Raw genomic sequence first — 20,047 nt, 5'->3', positions numbered from 1 at the left:
CCCATGAAAACTTCTGAAATTTTATCCAAACCTCCCACCTCTTTTGCAATCCTGAATGCAAAACATTTATTAATTTAGCCTTTTTGCCTCCATAGGTTTAAAGATACTTTGAGTATTCCTAGTGTATTATAAAGAAAAAATAAAAACAGCCAACCAATCAAATAAGCAACTGCACAGAGAAATGGAGACAATGCAGTGCATTAAACTTACTTTTTCTGTTTGACGTAATAATATCCTCCAGTAACCCCAAGTACAGCTACTAAACAAACAGAGAAGAATTATACCACAGTTTAGTGTTGCAAATGACTAACCCTGATCATTCAAACACAAATAAGAAAACTTAAAATCCTACTGAATAATAGATATACAAAACTGCAATACATAAACAGAATTGATAGAAAGATAAGAGACATCTAGATCATCTGGTGTACATTGTAGATGGTGAGAGGTTAAACATGGTTGCGACACAGTTTTTAAAATCAAATGTAAGATTTTTAAGACCTGAACAAAAAGTTAATACCATATGTCCATTCCTGTACAAACCTACTCTAACTCAAAATAAATTATGCACCTGACTTTTTAACGCCTTAAATTTTGGAAAGTGAATTTAAGGACCCTGTATATAATGCAAGACTTACCAGCAATCACTCCCAGCACTGATAGCACTATAACTAAGGAAAAGAGAAAATAAAATGAACATTTCAATACATGTACTTGTACTGTAACATCTATATGTATTCCATAACTGATCACGAATCAGTTTGTAATAAGTATTCCCTCAACTTTCATCTACAGTTGTGCTCAAAAGTTTGCATACCCTGGCAGAAATTGTGAAATTTTGGCATTGATTTTGAAAATATGACTGATCATGCAAAAAAACTGTCTTTTAAGGATAGTGATCATATGAAGCCATTTATCACATAGTTGTTTGGCTCCTTTTTAAATCATAATGATAACAGAAATCACCCAAATGACCCTGATCAAAATTGTACATACCCTTGAATGTTTGGCCTTGTTACAGACACACAAGGTGACACACACAGGTTTAAATGGCAATTAAAGGTTAATTTCCCACACCTGTGACTTTTTAAATTGCAATTGGTGTCTGTGTATAAATAGTCAATGAGTTTGTTAGCTCTCACGTGGATGCACTGAGCAGGCTAGATACTGAGCCATGGGGAGCAGAAAAGAACTGTCAAAAGACCTGCATATCAAGGTAATGGAACTTTATAAAGATGGAAAAGGATATAAATAGATATCCAAAGCCTTGAAAATGTCAGACAGTACGGTGGAAAAAGACGGTGTGGTTGTTTCAAGGAGCACAATAAGACAATACTTCGTATGCAAACTTTTGAGCACAACTGTATGTCGACGTCCCACCAGCCAACTGATTAAGAATGGAAGAGAGGTGGACTCAACGACTGCCTATGACATTTCTCTTTGATCCCATCACACATTGGCAAATAAGAACAAATGTAAAATGTAGAATGAATTAGGATGAAATTAATGGAGTGATTTTACCCTGTGAATGTATTCGTCCCTTCAGGACTTGCTGTGTGTTCATGCACAGCTTGGTAAATTCTGAGAAGTCACATCTCTAAATTCCTCCCCTTTAAAGCACGGTTGCTACAGCCATCAAAGCAGAGCTTAAAGGAATAGTTCACTCAAAAATGAAAATTTGCTGATAATTTACTCACCCTCAGGCCATCTAAGATGTATCTGAGTTTCTTTCTTCATCAAAACAGAATTTAAGACTTTTAGGATTTCATTTAAGGCCTCCTCCTCTAAACAATGCAAGTGAATGTCCTCCATTTTTTGACTGTCCAAAATGCATATTTAGGGTGCATCAAAATAATCCACACGACTCCAGTCGACAAATAAAGGTCTTCTGAACGCAAAAGATTGATTATTTTTAGAAACAAAACGGTACTTATATACTTTTTAACTACAAATGTTCACTTCAGTACATCTCTGTGAAGTGCACTCTTGAGAGGGATGGTGTAAGCTCGTTGGTAAGGTCACGCGTCACGTGGAGGAGGAGTCAGGAAGCGCGTCATTGTTTACATTGTTTTATTATTATTATTATTATTATTATTATTATTATTATTTTTTATTTACTTATTTTTTAAGATTGTTTTGAAATTGTTTTGGACTGTTTTGGTTTATGAACGGCACAAGTTTCTCTTGTAAACAATGACGTGCTTCCTCCTCCACGTGACGCGTGACCTTACCAACGAGCTTACGTCATCCCTCTCATGAGCGCAAGTCACAGAGATGTACGGAAGCAAACATCTGTAGTTAAAAAGTTTATAACTATTGTTTTGTTTCTCAAAATAATCAATCATTTGGGTTCAGAAGAACTTTATTTGTCGACTGGAGTCATGTGGATTATTTTGATGCACCCTAAATATGCACTTTGGACCGTCAAAAAATGGAGGACATTTACTTGCATTGTTTAGAGGAGGAGGCCTGAAATGAAATCCTAAAAGTCTTAAATTCTGTTTTGATGAAGAAAGAAACTCGGATACATCTTAGATGGCCTGAGGGGGAGTAAATTATCAGCAAATTTTCATTTTTGGGTGAACTATTCCTTTAAATAACAAATCCACTGCCTTCATCAGTATATTCTAGACAATTATTTTTAAAATTCAAAATGCATCATCTGCAGGTCTCCATTTTTTGGTGTGTACTATGATAATTTTGTGGAATTAAATAGATATTAAGACTATCTATTTGTTGAAAATCTGGGGAACTGTCCTAAGGACTTCTAAATTTAAGAGTGAATCAAAAACCATTCAATGCTGCTGCTGTCAATTCACATAAAAAAATAATAAAATATTATGACATTGACCTTTTATCGCCTGAATTGCAATTGAGACGATTTATTTTAATAATATAACATTATAATATTATTAATATTATAATATTGACATTGACCATTTAAAAAAAAAGGTATCGCCTGAATCGTGAAGGTGTTTTCAAAATTGTAAACCAAGTTAGAGATGCAATTACCTCTCCCACGAATTGAAACAACCCAATTAAACCGAGATAAAGGTTTTGGCAACTCTGCGCTCCCTAGCCACATCAAAATGAAACAGTGTAACATGGATGAATTGGAATTTTCTGTCGTCAGTCAGCAGAATCATCTATCAAACTATATATGCCCTCTCCAATTTATGTTTTCCTGTTGATGCGCGCTTGCTGCAAAGAAAAAAAAAAAAAAAAAGCGTTCATGGCCATCACGGGGCTATGCAGTGTAGTTGATACAGTAGGCGGGATGCATGCTTGTTTCATTGCTCCAACACAGGATGAAGTGTTCATCAACTGAAAATAAATAAATAAAACTATATCTTATCTTTGGTATCTATATACATTCACTAAGCGCTTTATTTAAGAAAACCTGTACACCTACTTATTCATGCGATTATCTAATCAGCCAATTGTGTGGCATCAATGCAATGCATAAAATCATGCAGATATACATCAGGAGCTTCAGTTAATGTTCACATCAACCATCAGAATGGGGGAAACAAATTTGATCTCAGTGATTGACCGTCATGATTGTTGGTGCCAGATGGGCTGGTTTTTCTGTAGTATTTCTTTAACTGCTGATCTCCTGGGATTTTCATGCACAACAGTCCTAGAGTTTACACAGAATGGCGCCAAAAACAAAAAAAATACAGTGAGCGGCTGTTCTGCGAACGGAAATACCTTGTTGATGAGAGAGGTCAACAGAGAATGAAAGGCTACAGTAACTCAGGTAACCACTCTGTACAATTGTAGTGAGCAGAATAGCATCTCAGAACGCACAACGCATACATTTTTGGGGCGGATGGGCTACAACAGCAGAAGACCATGTTGGGCACTTTATTAGGACCATAGTGTTCCTTAAAAAGTGCTAAGTGAGTGTTACTTACATACTTACATACCTACATACATTTAGTGCATTCAGAAAGTATTCAGACCCCTTCATGTTATTCACATTTTGTTATGTTGCAGCCTTATGCTAAAACGCTTTATATAAAAAAAAAATTAAAAAAAAAATCACAATCTACACTCCATACCCCATAATGACAAAGCAAAAAAAAATAAAAAAAAAAAATAATAATTTTTGATAACTTTGCAAATTTATTAAAAAGAAAAAACTGAAATATCACATTGACATAAGTATTCAGACCTTTAACTCAGTGCATGGTTGAAGCACCTTTGGCATCGATTACAGCCTTAAGACTCTTTGGGTATGATGCGACAAGTTTTGCACACCTGGATTTGGGGATTTTCTGCCATTCTTTGCAGATCCTCTCAAGCTCTGTCAGGTTGGATGGGGACCGTTTGTGCACAGCCATTTTCAGGTCTCTCCTGAGATGTTTGATTGGGTTCAAGTCTGGGCTCTGGCTTGGCCACTCAAGGATATTCACAGAGTTGTTTCTAAGCCACTCTTGTGTTGTCTTGGCTGTGTGCTTAGGGTCATTGTCCTGTTGGAAGGTGAACCTTTGGCCCAGTATGAGGTCCTGAGCACTCTGGACCAGGTTTTCATTAAGGAGATCTCTGTATTTTGCTGCGTTCAACTTTCCTTCAACCCTGACCAGTCCCCCAGTCCCTGCCGCTGAAAAACACCCCCACAGCATGACGCTACCACTACCATGCTTCACCATTGGGATGGTATTGCGAAGTTGATGAGCGGTGCCTGGTTTCCTCCAGACATGACACTTGGAATTGAGGCCAGATGGTTCAATCTTCGTTTCATCAGACCAGAGAATCTTATTTCTCACAGTCAGAGTCCTTTAGGTGCTTTTTTTGCACATCTTGCACTGAGGAGAGGCTTCAATCTGGCCACTCTGCCATAAAGCCCAGATCGATGGACTGTTGCAGTGATGGTTGTCCCATCTGCAAGTTTCTCCCATCTCCACACATATCTCTGGAGCTCAACCAGAGTGACCATCGGGTTCTTGGTCACCTCTCTTACCAAGGCAATTCTCCCCTGATTGCTCAGATTGGCCGGGCAGCCAGCTCTAGGAAGAGTCCTGGTTGTTCCAAACTTCTTCCATTTAAGAATTATGGAGGCCACTGTGCTCTTGGGAACCTTCAATGCAGCTGAATTTTTGTAGCCTTCCCCAGATCTGTGCCTTGATACAATCCTGTCTCTGAGCTCTGCAGGCAGTCCCTTTGACCTCATGGCTTGATTTTTGATCTGATATGCATTTTCAGCTGTGAGACCTTATATAGACAGGTGTGTGCCCTTCCAAATAATGTCTAATCAATTGAATTTGCCACAATTGAAGTGTAGAAACATCTCAAAGATGATCCAGAGAAATGGGTCACACCTGAGCATAGCAAAGGGTCTGAAAACTTATGTCCATGTGATATTTCAGTTTTTCTTTTTAATAAGTTTGCAAAGTTATCAGAAATCTGGTTTTTGCTTTGTCATTATGGGGTATGGAGTGTAGATTGCATTTTAGCATAAGGCTGCAACATAACAAAATGTGAAAAAATGTAGGGGTCTGAATACTTTCTGAATGCACTGTATACAGCTGAAGTCAGAAGTTTACATACACCTTAGCCAAATACATTTAAATAGTTTTTCACAATTCCTGCCATTTAATTGTAGAAAACATTCCCTGTCTTAGGTCAGTTAGGATCACTATTTTAAGAATGTGAAATGTCAGAATAATAGTACAGATAATTATTTATTTCAGCTTTTATTTCTTTCATCACATTCTCAGTGGATTAGAAGTTTTCATACTTTTTGTTAGTATCTGGTAGCATTGTCTTTAAATTGTTTAACTTGGGTCAAACCTTTTGGGTAGCCTTCCACAAGCTTCTCAAAATAAGTTGCTGGAATTTTGGCCCATTCCTCCAGACAGCACTGGTGTAACTGAGTCAGGTTTGTAGACCTCCATGCTCGCACACACTTTTTCAGTTCTGCCCACAAATTTTCTATCGCATTGAGGTCAGGGCTTTGTTATGGCCACTCCAATACCTTGACTTTGCTGTCCTTAAGCCATTTTGCCACAGCTTTGGAGGTATGCTTGGGGTCATTGTCCATATGAAAGACCCATTTGCGACCGACCTTAAACTTCCTGGCTGATGTCTTGAGATGTTGCTTCAGTAAATCCACATAATTTTCCTTCCTCATGATGCCATCTATTTTGTGAAGTGCATCAGTCACTCCTGCAGCAAAGCACCCCCACAACATGATGCTGCCACCCCATGCTTCACAGTTGGGATGGTGTTCTTCGGCTTGCAAGCCTCACCCTTTTTCCTCCAAACATAACAATGGTATTTATGGCCAAAAAGTTACATTTTTGTTTCATCAGACCAGAGGAAATTTCTCCAAAAAGTAAGATCTTTGTCCCCATGTGCACTTGCAAACTGTAGTATGGCTTTTTTATGGTGGTTTTGGAGCATTGGCTTCTTCCTTGCTGAGCAGCCTTTCAGGTTATGTAGATATAGGACTCGTTTTACCGTGGATATAGTTACTCGTCTACCTGTTTTGTCCAGCATCTTCACAAGGTCTTTTGCAGTTCTGGGATTGATTTGCACTTTTTGCACCAAACTATGTTCATCTCTAGGAGACAGAATGCATCTCCTTCCTGAGCAGTATGATGGCTGCGTGGTCCCATGGTGTTTATACTTGCGTACTATTGTTTGTACAGATGAACATGGTTCATTCAGGCATTTGGAAATTGTTCCCAAGGATGAACCAGACTTCTGGAGGTCCACAATTGTTTTTTCTGAGCTCTTGACTGATTTCTTTTGATTTCCCATGATGTCAAGCAAAGAGGCACTGAGTTTGAAGGTAGGCCTTAAAATATATCCACAGGTACACTTCCAATTCAGTACAACTCCTATCAGAAGCTAATTGGCTAATTGTCTAAAGGCTTGACATAATTTTCTGAAATTTTCCAAGTTGCTTTAAGGCACAGTTGTATAGTGTATGTAAACTTTTGACCCACTGAAATTGTGATATAGTCAATTAAAAGTAAACAATTGTTGGAAAAATTACTCGTGTCATGCACAAATTAGATTTCCTAAATGACTTGCCAAAACTATAGTTTGCTAATATGAAATCTGTGGAGTGGTTAAAAAATGAGTTTTAATGACTTCAATCTAAGTGCATGTAAACTTCTGATTTCAACTGTACATATACAGTACCGCTGCTCCCTACTCACGTACTACGCAGTCTGAGTAGGGCACCAACTCCCTAGGGGGGCACCAACTTACCCTAGGGCGGCACCAGAAACTCCACCGGCTGCCCTTATTCACACATTAAACGTTATTCAAGGACCCAAAAGCAGTCGCGGAACACAGACAATCGCTTCGCATCACACCACTTCTATATACTGTATATACACAGAATATATATTCAGCAATCTGTCTTTGAGTAATTTGCTGACAAATTTTGCTTCCCTGCCTAACAATCACTTTGATGATTTAAAAGAGCGCGCTCATAAAACGTGATGTCATCCATAGCAGTGAGGTCAACTCAGCCTTATTCTTACATTAAGATTTCCTATAGTAAAATTTAGTAGTTCTTAGTAGTCTTAGTAGTTCTGTGCACAGGTTTTAAGCAAAAACTATTAACTAGGAACTCTTTGGGCAACTCCTAGTGGTAAGATAAAAATCTTCTCAAATACGAGCTCTGTTATACCCTGAAATACCCTTTGGAAGGGCTGAGCACTCTAAGACTCAGTCTAAGTTATTTTTTAAATGCTGGTCAGGCTATACAGGGCTTCCTTAAGACCAACTAGTTGATTAGTCATTATAACAACCCACTGATGGACACATGGTCCTACCTACAGTAGAATTATCACATCACACCAGTTTCATGCAGATTTTAACGGGGTTCCCACAACTTTTCCAGTTATTTGTGATCAATGGATAAGGATTTATTTAAAATACATATTTCTATAACTTTATCAGGCCTAGAAATCTAAAAAAATTTAAATTCCCTGAGATTTCCAGGTTTTTCATTCAAATTTAAGCAGAACAAGATGCTATGGGTGATCGTTAGAAATCAGCTCTTCATTGAATAGCATGATGAAGTAATACAAAGTAAATTAAAAAGAATATGTAGACATTGATATAGCATGAACTAGGTCTATATAAGAAAGGATGATTAGAACAAGGAAACTCACCATATACAGGAGTTCTATGATGTGCATCTGGTGTTGGGTTATGAGTACCTTGTGTGGGGTACAAAGGGTACAGTTGAAGAGAGAGAGAGAGAGAGAGAGAGAGAGAGAGACAATTTAACTTTAGAAATTGCCACTAAACTGCCATAACATTAATAGAAGAAATAATAGGGGGCCTGGTTAGCTCAGCGAGTATTGGGACTACAGGGACTATCACCCCTGGAGTCGCGAGTTCGAATCCAGGGCGTGCTGAGTGACTCCAGCCAGGTCTCCTAAGCAACCAAATTGGCCCAGTTGCTAGGGACGGTAGAATCACAGGGGTAACCTCCTTGTGGTTGCTATAATGTGTGGTTCTCGCTGTCAGTGGGGCACGTGGTGAGTTGTGTGTGGATGCCGCAGAGAATAGCATGAAGCTTCCACATGTGCTACGTCTCCGCGGTAACGCGCTCAACAAGCCATGTGACAAGATGCCCGGACTGACAATCTCAGACGCGGAGGCAAATGAGATTCGTCCTCCGCCACAAGGATTGAGGCGAGTCACTATGCCACCATGAGGACTTAGAGTTCATTGGGAATTGGGCATTCTAAATTGAGATGGAGCACAATTGTAAAGAACCATAAGTAGTTTTACTTGTAGGTGTAGGCAGGAAAGGTCAAACGCACCAATTCATTGTTAGAGAGACAGAGCGCCATCAATTTGAGTTTAAACACAGTCTATCCAACGTTAGATGTATAGTTACTCTCTTACATGCCAAGAAAATGTGAGTTAACAACGTTAAGGTCTGGTTCAACAGAGATGAGAAACTTTCTGCAGTAAAACTGACAGTTTTTGAAAGTTTATGGTAATGTTAAAAACACAAACTGCAAAAAATAATGGTCTATAAGCAAAAAAGTGTCAAGCGCTCAATGCAACTGCGTGTATTCTGATTCTGCATTGATTGATAAAAATGTATAATCAAAATACTGAATTAAGGAATAACTTATTGACAGCATTAAAGGATACATCTGCAGTGTCAGATAGGTACCATGACAAGGTGCGGTGATGTTTGTGCACATACACATGGGAGCCTTCAGATTTGAACAGAAAATTTAAAAAAGGCTGAACAAGGTTTATTTTACAACATCTTAAAAGAACCAACCACACAGCGTTGTGCATCATGAACTCTATATTTTAAAAAAATCTGTGTGAATTTTGGCAAAAGATGACCCCTTTATTTTCTGCCACTGTTATCCTGAGATATTTTAAGAAAACACTGTGTAAATTAATTTGAATAATGCATATACAGTACTGTCCAAAAGTCTTAGGCACATATGATGTTTTACAAAAGCGTTTGTCTTAAGATGATTACTTATATCTTCAGCTTTAGTGTGTCAATAGAAAATATAAATGGTAGACTCCAAAACATTACTTTTGCAAATAGAAAAGATTAGAATAGAAGGCCAGGGAGCCCTGCAACAGATGTCATGGCCCCCACAAAGCACCCCACTGAACATCATGTCAGTCTGAGATTATATAAATAGACATTTGAGACAGAGGCAATTGAGACTAAATAGATAGAAGAACGGTGGCGAATTCTCCAAGAAGCCTGGAACATCCTATCTGCCAACAACCAAGAAAAACTGTGTCCAGGTGTACCTAGGAGAATTGGTGCTGTTTTATAGACAAAGGTGGTCACACCGATTATTGATTTAGCTTTATGTTTACTGGACTTTGTATGACATTAAGTGATAAATGAAAACTATTTATATCATTATTTTTGAAGGCATCCTCACTATGCAACATTTTCATAAGGGCCTAAAACGTTTGCACAGTACTGTATGTTTAATTATTTTATAATGGAGTATAGATGGCCTCAAATTCAAAATGAGCTAAAAGTCATATGTAAACAGTCAAAATTGCTGTCTGTTACTCAATATTGCTGTCAGTTACACAAAAATGTTAACAAGAAATTCTTAAATATTTCACCCAAAAATTAAAATTCTGTATTTTTCTTCAACTTCATGTTGTTCCAAACTTGTATGACTTTCTTTCTTACGTACTTCATCACTCTTCAACAACAATAAAAACCCCACCAAAATGTCAGACATCAAAAGCGTTGAGGAAACGCGGACGAAACGAACACTATTTGCGAAATGGTCTTCTATGGAGATCCAAGAAAAATAGAAAGATTGCAAAGGGGAATAAAGGAGATACAGCAAGAAATGATGCACGCCGGTGTTTGGTGTCCTAGGCAGCTGATCTGAGTAAGTTATTAGATTTACCAACTTTGTTTACTTTCCTTACACTCTTCTCATCTTATTTTGTGCATTGTTTTTTTCACTAAGGGGATTTTTTTAACCAGCTACTAACTAATTTAGGAAGATCGTGGCTATCTGTTGAGTAAACCGGTGAAATTCTCAATCAAGATATAAACGTAATATTATATACTATGGCAAAAATCAAAGTATAACAATCTAATACACCAATGTTCATAACGATTCCACTGTTACAGTTTACAGTACTGTAATTTCGCTACCTGTTGTCTTGAGCATTGATGTCGTCCCTGGCAATCTTGTTGAGCAATGTAATAATGTTGGATTGCATTTATTTGTATGTTTAAATATGTCCTCAAAAGAGAAGTAAAAGCTGTACACAAACACTGTGACGCGCCATGTTTGTTCACAGGCAGGTGAGATAGTCACGTTAAACTACAGCGTTGCCCGTTATGTCACCGTTCTAGTTTTTAAATCAATGGAAAAGCGCAGCCAGTTTGTGATAGGCTCCAGATTGCCCTGACCATGAACCAGCTGAGCACAGGCTTGGCACGAGAACCATCGCAATTTTGGTGAAAAAGGGCTATACATGACTTGTGTGCCAAGTCTTCTGAAGCTTTTTACCACAATTTTAAAAGGAGGAACAGCCTAAAATGTAAATCATTCACTGAAATATCTGGATAATATATCTGGAGCATGTAAGTGTGAGCGAGTCCAGCAGGCTTCCAGATATTTGTGCTCCACAGACAGGAGCGTGCATTGCGGGATCACTCGCGCTACTCATTTCTGATCCAGTAAAAACCCTAATGGAGAAAGACATCTCCACAGAATGGGACGACTCCCAAAAAAGTCATGAAAATGAAGAGGAGCTCGTTATTAAAACAGGTGTGATATCTGTGGTGTGGGTTCACAAAAGCCGACACAGAGCATAAAAAGTTTATCTGCAAACTGTCGCATTACGATAATCACTCTTAAAGAGGCACTATTATGCTTTTTAGGATTTTACCTTTCCTTTAGTGTGTAACAGCTCTTTGTGTATGTAAACGGTCTGCAAAGTTACAAAGCACAAAGTCCATGCAAAAGGGAGTTATTCTCTCCCACAGACAACACTGCTCAAGAACTACAAGAACCGGTTGGTTTGTAGTCCAGCCATTTCTTCCGTAAAGTATCTACGTCACTATGTAACACATTTGCATAATGCCCGCCTAAGGGCTACTTTGGCCAGCCCACAAACAAACGTAGCTATAGCCGAGGCCAGGATGAGTTGGGTTAGTGTTGTCGCCATGTCACTGCGAAAGCAAAACCTCTTTGTTTGGACTTCCAGAGGCAGATGAATTGAAGTATCAGTGGTTCAAATTTATTTTTATCACTATTCCTCAGCAGTACAACCACAACCAATGCCAGATTTTCAAGACGGTTACTCCTGAAAGATGTGGCAGTTCCCACATTGTTGGGACAATCTGGGACTTCAGGATCACAACCTGTAAGTAGGCTTGATTATTTGTGGATTTATCTGCTACAGAGAGTTCAAATGCAGAGTTTTGTGTTGTAGCTATGGTGTACACCCAGTGCACAGCTGTAGGCCTCTGCTAACCTGCTAGCTAATGTTATTGTGTTAAAACAGTTTTGCTAATCAGCTGTGGGCCCACTTTTACCTACAATTGTGTAGAATTATGCAGATTGTTTATCGTTCTTACTATCATGAATAGTGATCAAATGTGGGAATTGATTTATATTTACAAACGGTAATTTTACGTCTGCAATCCACAGTAATGCTCAGCTAACTTGCTATGTAATGTTATTGTTTTGTAAGGGTTTACTATTCAGTTGTGGGACGGCTTTTACCTAAAACTGTGTAACAAAATTCTCAATCTCAAGGGTCTTATATAATTATATAATTACAAGCTGTAATGTTACAGCCACTATCGGTAGTCCATGGCTAACTTGGTGGGAGTAAGCCTCTGTTCTCCGTTCATATCTCGGGCAAAAAAAAGTTCAGCTACACCCATTCCAGCAATAGATGACAAACTTAGATGCACTATGTGTCTTACTTGAAGCTTTGTTAGGTTCACTAATAATCAACAGTGTACTTGTGAGAAAGCTACAAAATTCAAACTTACCACTGTGAAACGTTCTGCTCAAATCACGCTTGCTAAGGTGGTTTGTGTCAATCAGCTTGTTCTTCCAAACTTTAATTATTTAATTCATTATTGGGCTCGGGTTAGAGCTGGTACGGCAAAAACCGACGGCACTGTTACCATAGTTACAGTAGTGTTTACAGCTGCTCAGGAAGACTCGGGAGCTGAAACTCAGTTATGGTAAGGGACGTTACATTTCCGACACAAGCTCTATCTGGTTGACCAATCACAACAGACTAGGCCAGCTGATCAATCAGAGCAGACTGGGCTTTTCAGAAAGGGGGGCTTTAAAGAGACAGGACCTAAATCAGAACGTTTGAGTCAGAGGATGAAAATAGGTTTAGCATAAATGTACAGTATGAGAAAAATAATGTGTTTTTTGAACAATAAAGCATGTAAACCTATTCTAGTAGACACCCCAAAATAAAATTATGAACCTGTAAATTAGCATAATATGGGCTCTTTAAAACAAGCAATCTGTTTTATCACCTCAACATTTTTTGCAAGAAGTGTTTGTTTATTTGATATGTATTTTCTGAAAAAAGTGTTTATTTTCATTTGATAATTTTTTAACGTATTATTTGTATTATTTTAATGTATTATTTGCTTTGTTGAATTTCTTTGAGAAGATCTTGAGTTTGAGGAGAGTTTATTTATTTATTTTTTTCTCCCCAATTTGGAATGCCCAAATCCCAATGCGCTCTAAATCCTCGTGGTGGTGCAGTGACTCGCCTCAATCCAGGTGGCGGAGGATATATCTCAGTTGCCTCCACGTCTGAGACCTTCAGCCCGTGCATCTTATCATGTGACTTGTTGAGTGTGTTACCGCAGAAACGTAGCGCGTGGCATCCATGCACAACTCACCACGTGCCCCACCGAGAGCGAGAACCACATTATAGCAACCACGAGGAGGTTACCCCATGTGACTCTACCCTCCCTAGCAACTGGACCAATTTGGTTGCTTAGGAGACCTGGCTGGAGTCACTCAGCACACCCTGGAATCGAACTCGCGACTCCAGGGGTGGTAGTCAGCATCTTTACTCGCTGAGCTACCCAGGCCCCCATCTTGAGCAACATATCAGATTGAAATGTGGCATAATATGAAATGTAGCTTTTTGATAAGGTTGATTTTTAAAAACAAGTTGTTTATTTTTTTTTTTTTACTTTTTCCATTTTTTTCTTTGACTTTATTTGTGAAGTTCCAAATAAGAGAAAATTATATAAGACGTAGTTTTCATTTATAAAGTAATTAATTCACTGACTGGAGTTTCCAAATATAGTCATTACAATATGGTTATTTAATATATTAACCAATTTGTATTGATTTTCCAAAAAAAAAAAAAAAAAAAAAAAAAAAAAAAAAGTACTATATTGTGATGTATATCGTTATTGTGGTATAAAATTTATCATATTGTGTCATAAGATTTAAGTCATATAACCCACCCCTGCACACAGGTTTGGAACAACATAAGGAACGTGTAATGATGGAATTTACCTATGCATATGAGCTGCAGATCTGTCCACTGCTTTTCCACACAGGAAACTGATTTAGATGCTGTAGAGTTAACTGGCTCATATCCAGATATACACTCAAACGTTACAGTGGATCCATTGGGGAAACTAACAGTCGAGTGGAATTCATCTGATAAGATGACATTCCCTCCAAAACGAGGCTTTGAACATTGCACTGTGGCGACACAACAGCATATATCATACAGTAATCTGATGCAAAACTCCACTTAACTGATCCAACACTATTCTAGTCATCATTATCATTACTACTCAATTGGATCTTCATTTTTTGGTAACATGATTGAAATGCATTGATCATCTAGAACCGTGGTTTTAAACTGGGTGCGCATCTTACTAGTGGGGCACCACAGCATGTCAAGTGAGTAAGGAGAATGATAATAAATTCAAAGTAAATATTAAAAAGAAATATACACTTGATGTATTAAAAAGATCTTAAAATGATTATTACTAATATTAATAATAATAATAGTTTGATATTTAAAAAAATATTTATAGCCAATAATTATGCTCACCAGTGTGAGTCTGTCAGATTGAATTGTAGCAATTGATCATCATCATTGGTAAATTGCCCCAAAGGCAGTAATATGATGAATTTTTATCATATAACACTAGGACAAATCCTGATTAACCCTCTACTGTATTTTAGTAGATCAAGTGCCAGACGGGCTGGTTTGAGTATTTCTGTAACTGCTGATCTCTTGGGATTTTCACGCACAACAGTCTCTAGAATTTACTCAGAATTGTGCCAAAAACAAAAATCATCCAATAAGTGGCAGTTCTGTGGACGGAAATGCCTTGTTGATGAGAGAAAAATCAACAGAGAATGGCCAGACTGGTTCGAACTGACAAAGTCTACGGTAACTCAGATAACCACTCAGTACAATTATGATGAGAAGAATATCATCTCAGAATGTTATTCTGAGATGCAGGTTGGCGCTGTTTTGGTGGCACAAGGGGGACCTACACAATATTAGGCAGGTGCTTTTAATGTTGTGGCAGATCAGTGTATTTAAATCTCCTCTGGCATTTCAACCAACTTACCAACACATTTTGGCGGCGCTGGTTGAAAAGTTCCATCTTCAGAACAATGAAGTTCTGCATTTCCAATGAGAGTAAACCCACTGTTACATTTGTAGGTGACAGCTTGTGAATATTCATAACTTTCCAAAGGCACATCTTTAAGCTGCCCATTTTCTACTACTGGAGGTGGTGGACATTTCACCGCTAAAGAGAAAGAAACAACAATGTTGTGGTAAATATCAAGATATTTCCAGCACATGTAACCAACTCACTGTGTGTAGCGAAGAGTTTAACATTTTGAAACTCCACTTAACAGATCTAACACTATTCTAGTCATCATTATCATTACTACTCAATTGGATCTTCATTTTTTGGTAACATAAATCACTGAAATGCACTGATTATCTAGAACCGTGGTTTTAAACTCAGTGCACAACTTACTAGTGGGGCACCACAGCATGTCAAGTGAGTAAGGAGAATGATAATAAATTCAAAGTAAAAATTAAAAAGAAATATACACTTGATATATTAAAAAGATCTTAAAATGATTATTATTCATATGAATAAGAATAATACTGTTTGATATTTTAAGAAATATTTATAGCCATTAATTATGCTCACCAGTGTGAGTCTGTCAGATTGAATTGAAGCAATTGATCATCATAATTGGTAAATTGCCCCAAAGGCAGTAATATGATGAATTTTTATCATATAACACTAGGACAAAACCTGATTAAACCTCTACTGTATTTTAGTAGATCAAGTGCCAGAAGGGCTGGTTTGAGTATTTCTGTAACTGCTGATCTCTTGGGATTTTCACGCACAACAGTCTCTAGAATTTACTCAGAATGGTGCCAAAAACAAAAAACATCCTGTGAGTGGCAGTTCTGTGGACAGAAATGCCTTGTTGATGAGAGAAATCAACAGAGAATGGCCAGACTGGTTCGAACTGACAAAGTCTACAGTAACTCAGATAACCACTCAGTACAATTATGATGAGAAGAATATCATCTCAGAATGCTATTATGAGATGCGGGTTGGCGCTGTTTTGGTGGCACAAGGGGGACCTACACATCAGTGTATTTAAATCTCCTCTGGCATTTCAACCAACTTACCAACACATTTTGGCGGCGCTGGTTGAAAAGTTCCATCTTCAGAACAATGAAGTTCTGCATTTCCAATGAGAGTAAACCCACTGTTACATTTGTAGGTGACAGCTTGTGAATATTCATAACTTTCCAAAGGCACATCTTTAAGCTGCCCATTTTCTACTACTGGAGGTGGTGGACATTTCATCGCTAAAGAGAAAGAAACAACAATGTTGTGGTAAATATCAAGATATTTCCAGCACATGTAACCAACTCACTGTGAATAGCGAAGAGTTTAACATTTTGAAACTCCACTTAACAGATCTAACACTATTCTAGTCATCATTATCATTACTACTCAATTGGATCTTCATTTTTTGGTAACATAAATCACTGAAATGCACTGATTATCTAGAACCGTGGTTTTAATCTCAGTGCACAACTTACTAGTGGGGCACCACAGCATGTCAAGTGAGTAAGGAGAATGATAATAAATTCAAAGTAAAAATTAAAAAGAAATATACACTTGATATATTAAAAAGATCTTAAAATGATTATTATTCATATGAATAAGAATAATACTGTTTGATATTTTAAGAAATATTTATAGCCATTAATTATGCTCACCAGTGTGAGTCTGTCAGATTGAATTGAAGCAATTGATCATCATAATTGGTAAATTGCCCCAAAGGCAGTAATATGATGAATTTTTATCATATAACACTAGGACAAAACCTGATTAAACCTCTACTGTATTTTAGTAGATCAAGTGCCAGAAGGGCTGGTTTGAGTATTTCTGTAACTGCTGATCTCTTGGGATTTTCACGCACAACAGTCTCTAGAATTTACTCAGAATGGTGCCAAAAACAAAAAACATCCTGTGAGTGGCAGTTCTGTGGACAGAAATGCCTTGTTGATGAGAGAAATCAACAGAGAATGGCCAGACTGGTTCGAACTGACAAAGTCTACAGTAACTCAGATAACCACTCAGTACAATTATGATGAGAAGAATATCATCTCAGAATGCTATTATGAGATGCGGGTTGGCGCTGTTTTGGTGGCACAAGGGGGACCTACACATCAGTGTATTTAAATCTCCTCTGGCATTTCAACCAACTTACCAACACATTTTGGCGGCGCTGGTTGAAAAGTTCCATCTTCAGAACAATGAAGTTCTGCATTTCCAATGAGAGTAAACCCACTGTTACATTTGTAGGTGACAGCTTGTAAATATTCATAACTTTCCAAAGGCACATCTTTAAGCTGCCCATTTTCTACTACTGGAGGTGGTGGACATTTCACCGCTAAAGAGAAAGAAACAACAATGTTGTGGTAAATATCAAGATATTTCCAGCACATGTAACCAACTCACTGTGTGTAGTGAAGAGTTTAACATTTTGAAAATAAAATGTGCTTTTTTATAAATACTTAAAGGAACTCTTTTACTCAACACTTTCATAGACTGACATTAACAACAGATGAAAGGGTGAGCTATTTTAATGATGTTAAAACACGATAACATTAAAAATCAATATTTCTGTCTTACCAGTGCATTCTGATGGTTCAGGGTTCCATCCATTTTCTGTACACACAATATAACCGTTTCCATCCATTTTATAGCCAGTTTCACATTTATACTCTATAAAGTGATTCAGTTTGTAGGGGGGGGATTTTCCACCAGTTCTAACTGAATGTGGAATTTCAGGTTTTGGACACCCATCTAGATAAAAAAAAATTAAAAAATAAAAAAAACAGCAGCATTAAGAGGAGAACATATCTTTCAGATTCACATGCTCTCATTCTCAAACTTATTGCATATTTTACAAATTTAATATGCACTGTAAATGAATTGTATTTATGAATTAAATATTTTCAATAAGAGAAAAAACATCCTCAAGTTAATAAAATTAATTATCTATACCGTGCCGTTCAAAAGTCGGAGTACACTAGTTGCAAAACCTGATGATCCATGTTATCCCAGCATGATTTGACAATGTTCTTAAGAGCATTTTTTGTGCTTCAATGGAAGCAAGGAAATCTAACCTTTCATACAAAGGAGTAACATGGTCAATAATGAGAACAAATTAATTATTTGATGAGTGACCTGCATGTAGTGAAGAATCATGAATATTTCTTATTACTTTTATATATTTTTATTCATAACATTTCTTTGACATTTTTTCAAAATCTTAAAACTTCTGTCTGTTTCCAGATTTATATTAGATTCTGAATCCCGGATTTTTAATGTGGACTCAGAATTTCGAATGGCACTGTATATATATATATATGTTTCTCTCTCAACTGGCATGTCAACCAACTTACCAAAACATTTTGGTGGCGCTGGTTGAAAAGTTCCATCTTCAGAACAATGAAGTTCTGCATTTCCAACAAGAGTAAATCCACTGTTACATTTGTAGGTGACAGCTTGTAAATATTCATAACTTTCCAAAGGCACATCTTCAAGCTGCCCATTTTCTACTACTGGAGGTGGTGGACATTTCACCGCTGAAGAGAAACAAACAAGACAATGTCCTAGTAAATACTACGTTTCCAGCATTTATTACTAGGTGCAACTCACTGTGCTCAGCGAAGAGCACTTTTTCAAAGCAAAATATAAGTTCCTTATACGTACCAATCAGGAATGGCTATGAATGCATTTGTGCTCTTCAGTGTTATTTTTTATTCTACGACAAGAAATTACAAACCTTCACAGACAGGATCTCTGCCATCCCAGACTCCCTGAGCTCGACACGTTCTTTGACTTTCACGCCCACTTAACATATATCTGAAAGAATTTATTCTATTATTTCCAAATATTCAACACAGTAAAAAAAATCTAAATTTCAGATGGTTCAAAACACACTTAAACGGCACAAAGAAACTGACCATTAACTAATCATTTCACTTACCCTTTGTCACAAACTGCTGTAACTGTGTCGCCAAATAAAATTCCATTTGGTATTTCATATCTCCCATGAGAGAAATCTGCAAGGCTTCCACAGGATTTTCCTGTCAGGTTTAAAAGGCATTATGGAATGGTTTAGATGTGGTTGCATAAACTTTGTTCACAAACTTAAGTAATGAAAAATATATTTTTTAATATATATTTTATTTTAAAAAAATATTTAATCATAATAATAATAACAATAATAATAAGTTATTTATATAGAACCTTTCTGAGACTCATGGTTGCTTAATTTAGGGGACATCAAGACATATTTTGAGAGGAAATAATCTATTGCTGCTATGATATTCAGCTATTTTAGCCTTGTTTCCCTTTGCTGTGTCTAAATTGTAGACATTAATGAAAAAAATTATGTTCATAGGCATTTTAGAAGAATTTACACAAGTAGGGTACTGCAATGTAAAACAAAATTTCAAAGATGTAATAACAGTAGTTACTTGTGCAATTGAGGGCCAGATCTGTCCACCGGTTTCCTGAACAGGTCACTGATCTGGATGCTTTCGAGTCAACTGGCTTATATCCAGGTACGCACTCAAATGTTACAGTGGATCCATCAGAGAAACTATTGGTCAAGATAAATTGGTCTGATAAGATGACATTCTCTCCAAAACGAGGCTGTGTACATTGTGCTGTGGAGAAAAACAAATCATATGTTTACAGTAATCTCATGCTGTACTCTAGTACCAGATCCTGTACTTTTACAAACATTATTATTACTGTTCATTTCTATCATTATTTTTTGGTAACAAATTACTGGGATGCAATAATCAGCACAAAAATTAAAGATCTGCTCTACAAACTGCTTTTTGCTTCAAAGAAAAATAAAAATGTCTACCTGGTAAAGTTAGAATGTTTAAAAAATGTACGAATTTTTAGTGTGCCTTTTTACTTCTCAATAAACATGCTGTAGTTGGT

The 20,047-nt window shown here is 37.2% G+C and overlaps 1 protein-coding gene across 1 annotated transcript in view; it reads right to left on the bottom strand.

The window, feature by feature from the left end:
* Positions 1-20,047, bottom strand: part of LOC127420217 (complement receptor type 2-like) — a 104,491-nt gene that overhangs the window by 13,804 nt on the left and 70,640 nt on the right. Inside the window, exons 13-24 of the mRNA XM_051662270.1 lie at positions 19,570-19,761; positions 19,077-19,176; positions 18,873-18,952; positions 18,490-18,672; positions 17,714-17,887; positions 17,289-17,471; positions 16,195-16,377; positions 15,101-15,283; positions 14,022-14,213; positions 8,139-8,186; positions 639-671; positions 211-259 (exon numbers count right to left, since the gene is read on the bottom strand). Of these exons, the coding sequence (XP_051518230.1) occupies positions 211-259; positions 639-671; positions 8,139-8,186; positions 14,022-14,213; positions 15,101-15,283; positions 16,195-16,377; positions 17,289-17,471; positions 17,714-17,887; positions 18,490-18,672; positions 18,873-18,952; positions 19,077-19,176; positions 19,570-19,761 (1,600 nt within the window). The remainder of the gene's footprint in view (positions 1-210; positions 260-638; positions 672-8,138; positions 8,187-14,021; positions 14,214-15,100; positions 15,284-16,194; positions 16,378-17,288; positions 17,472-17,713; positions 17,888-18,489; positions 18,673-18,872; positions 18,953-19,076; positions 19,177-19,569; positions 19,762-20,047) is intronic.

The sequence above is a fragment of the Myxocyprinus asiaticus genome, chromosome 29 (genome assembly GCF_019703515.2).
Source record: "Myxocyprinus asiaticus isolate MX2 ecotype Aquarium Trade chromosome 29, UBuf_Myxa_2, whole genome shotgun sequence".
NCBI lineage: Eukaryota > Metazoa > Chordata > Actinopteri > Cypriniformes > Catostomidae > Myxocyprinus > Myxocyprinus asiaticus.
The sequence above is the reverse complement of the archived record's forward strand: the minus strand, read 5'-3'. Positions and strand labels throughout refer to the sequence as shown.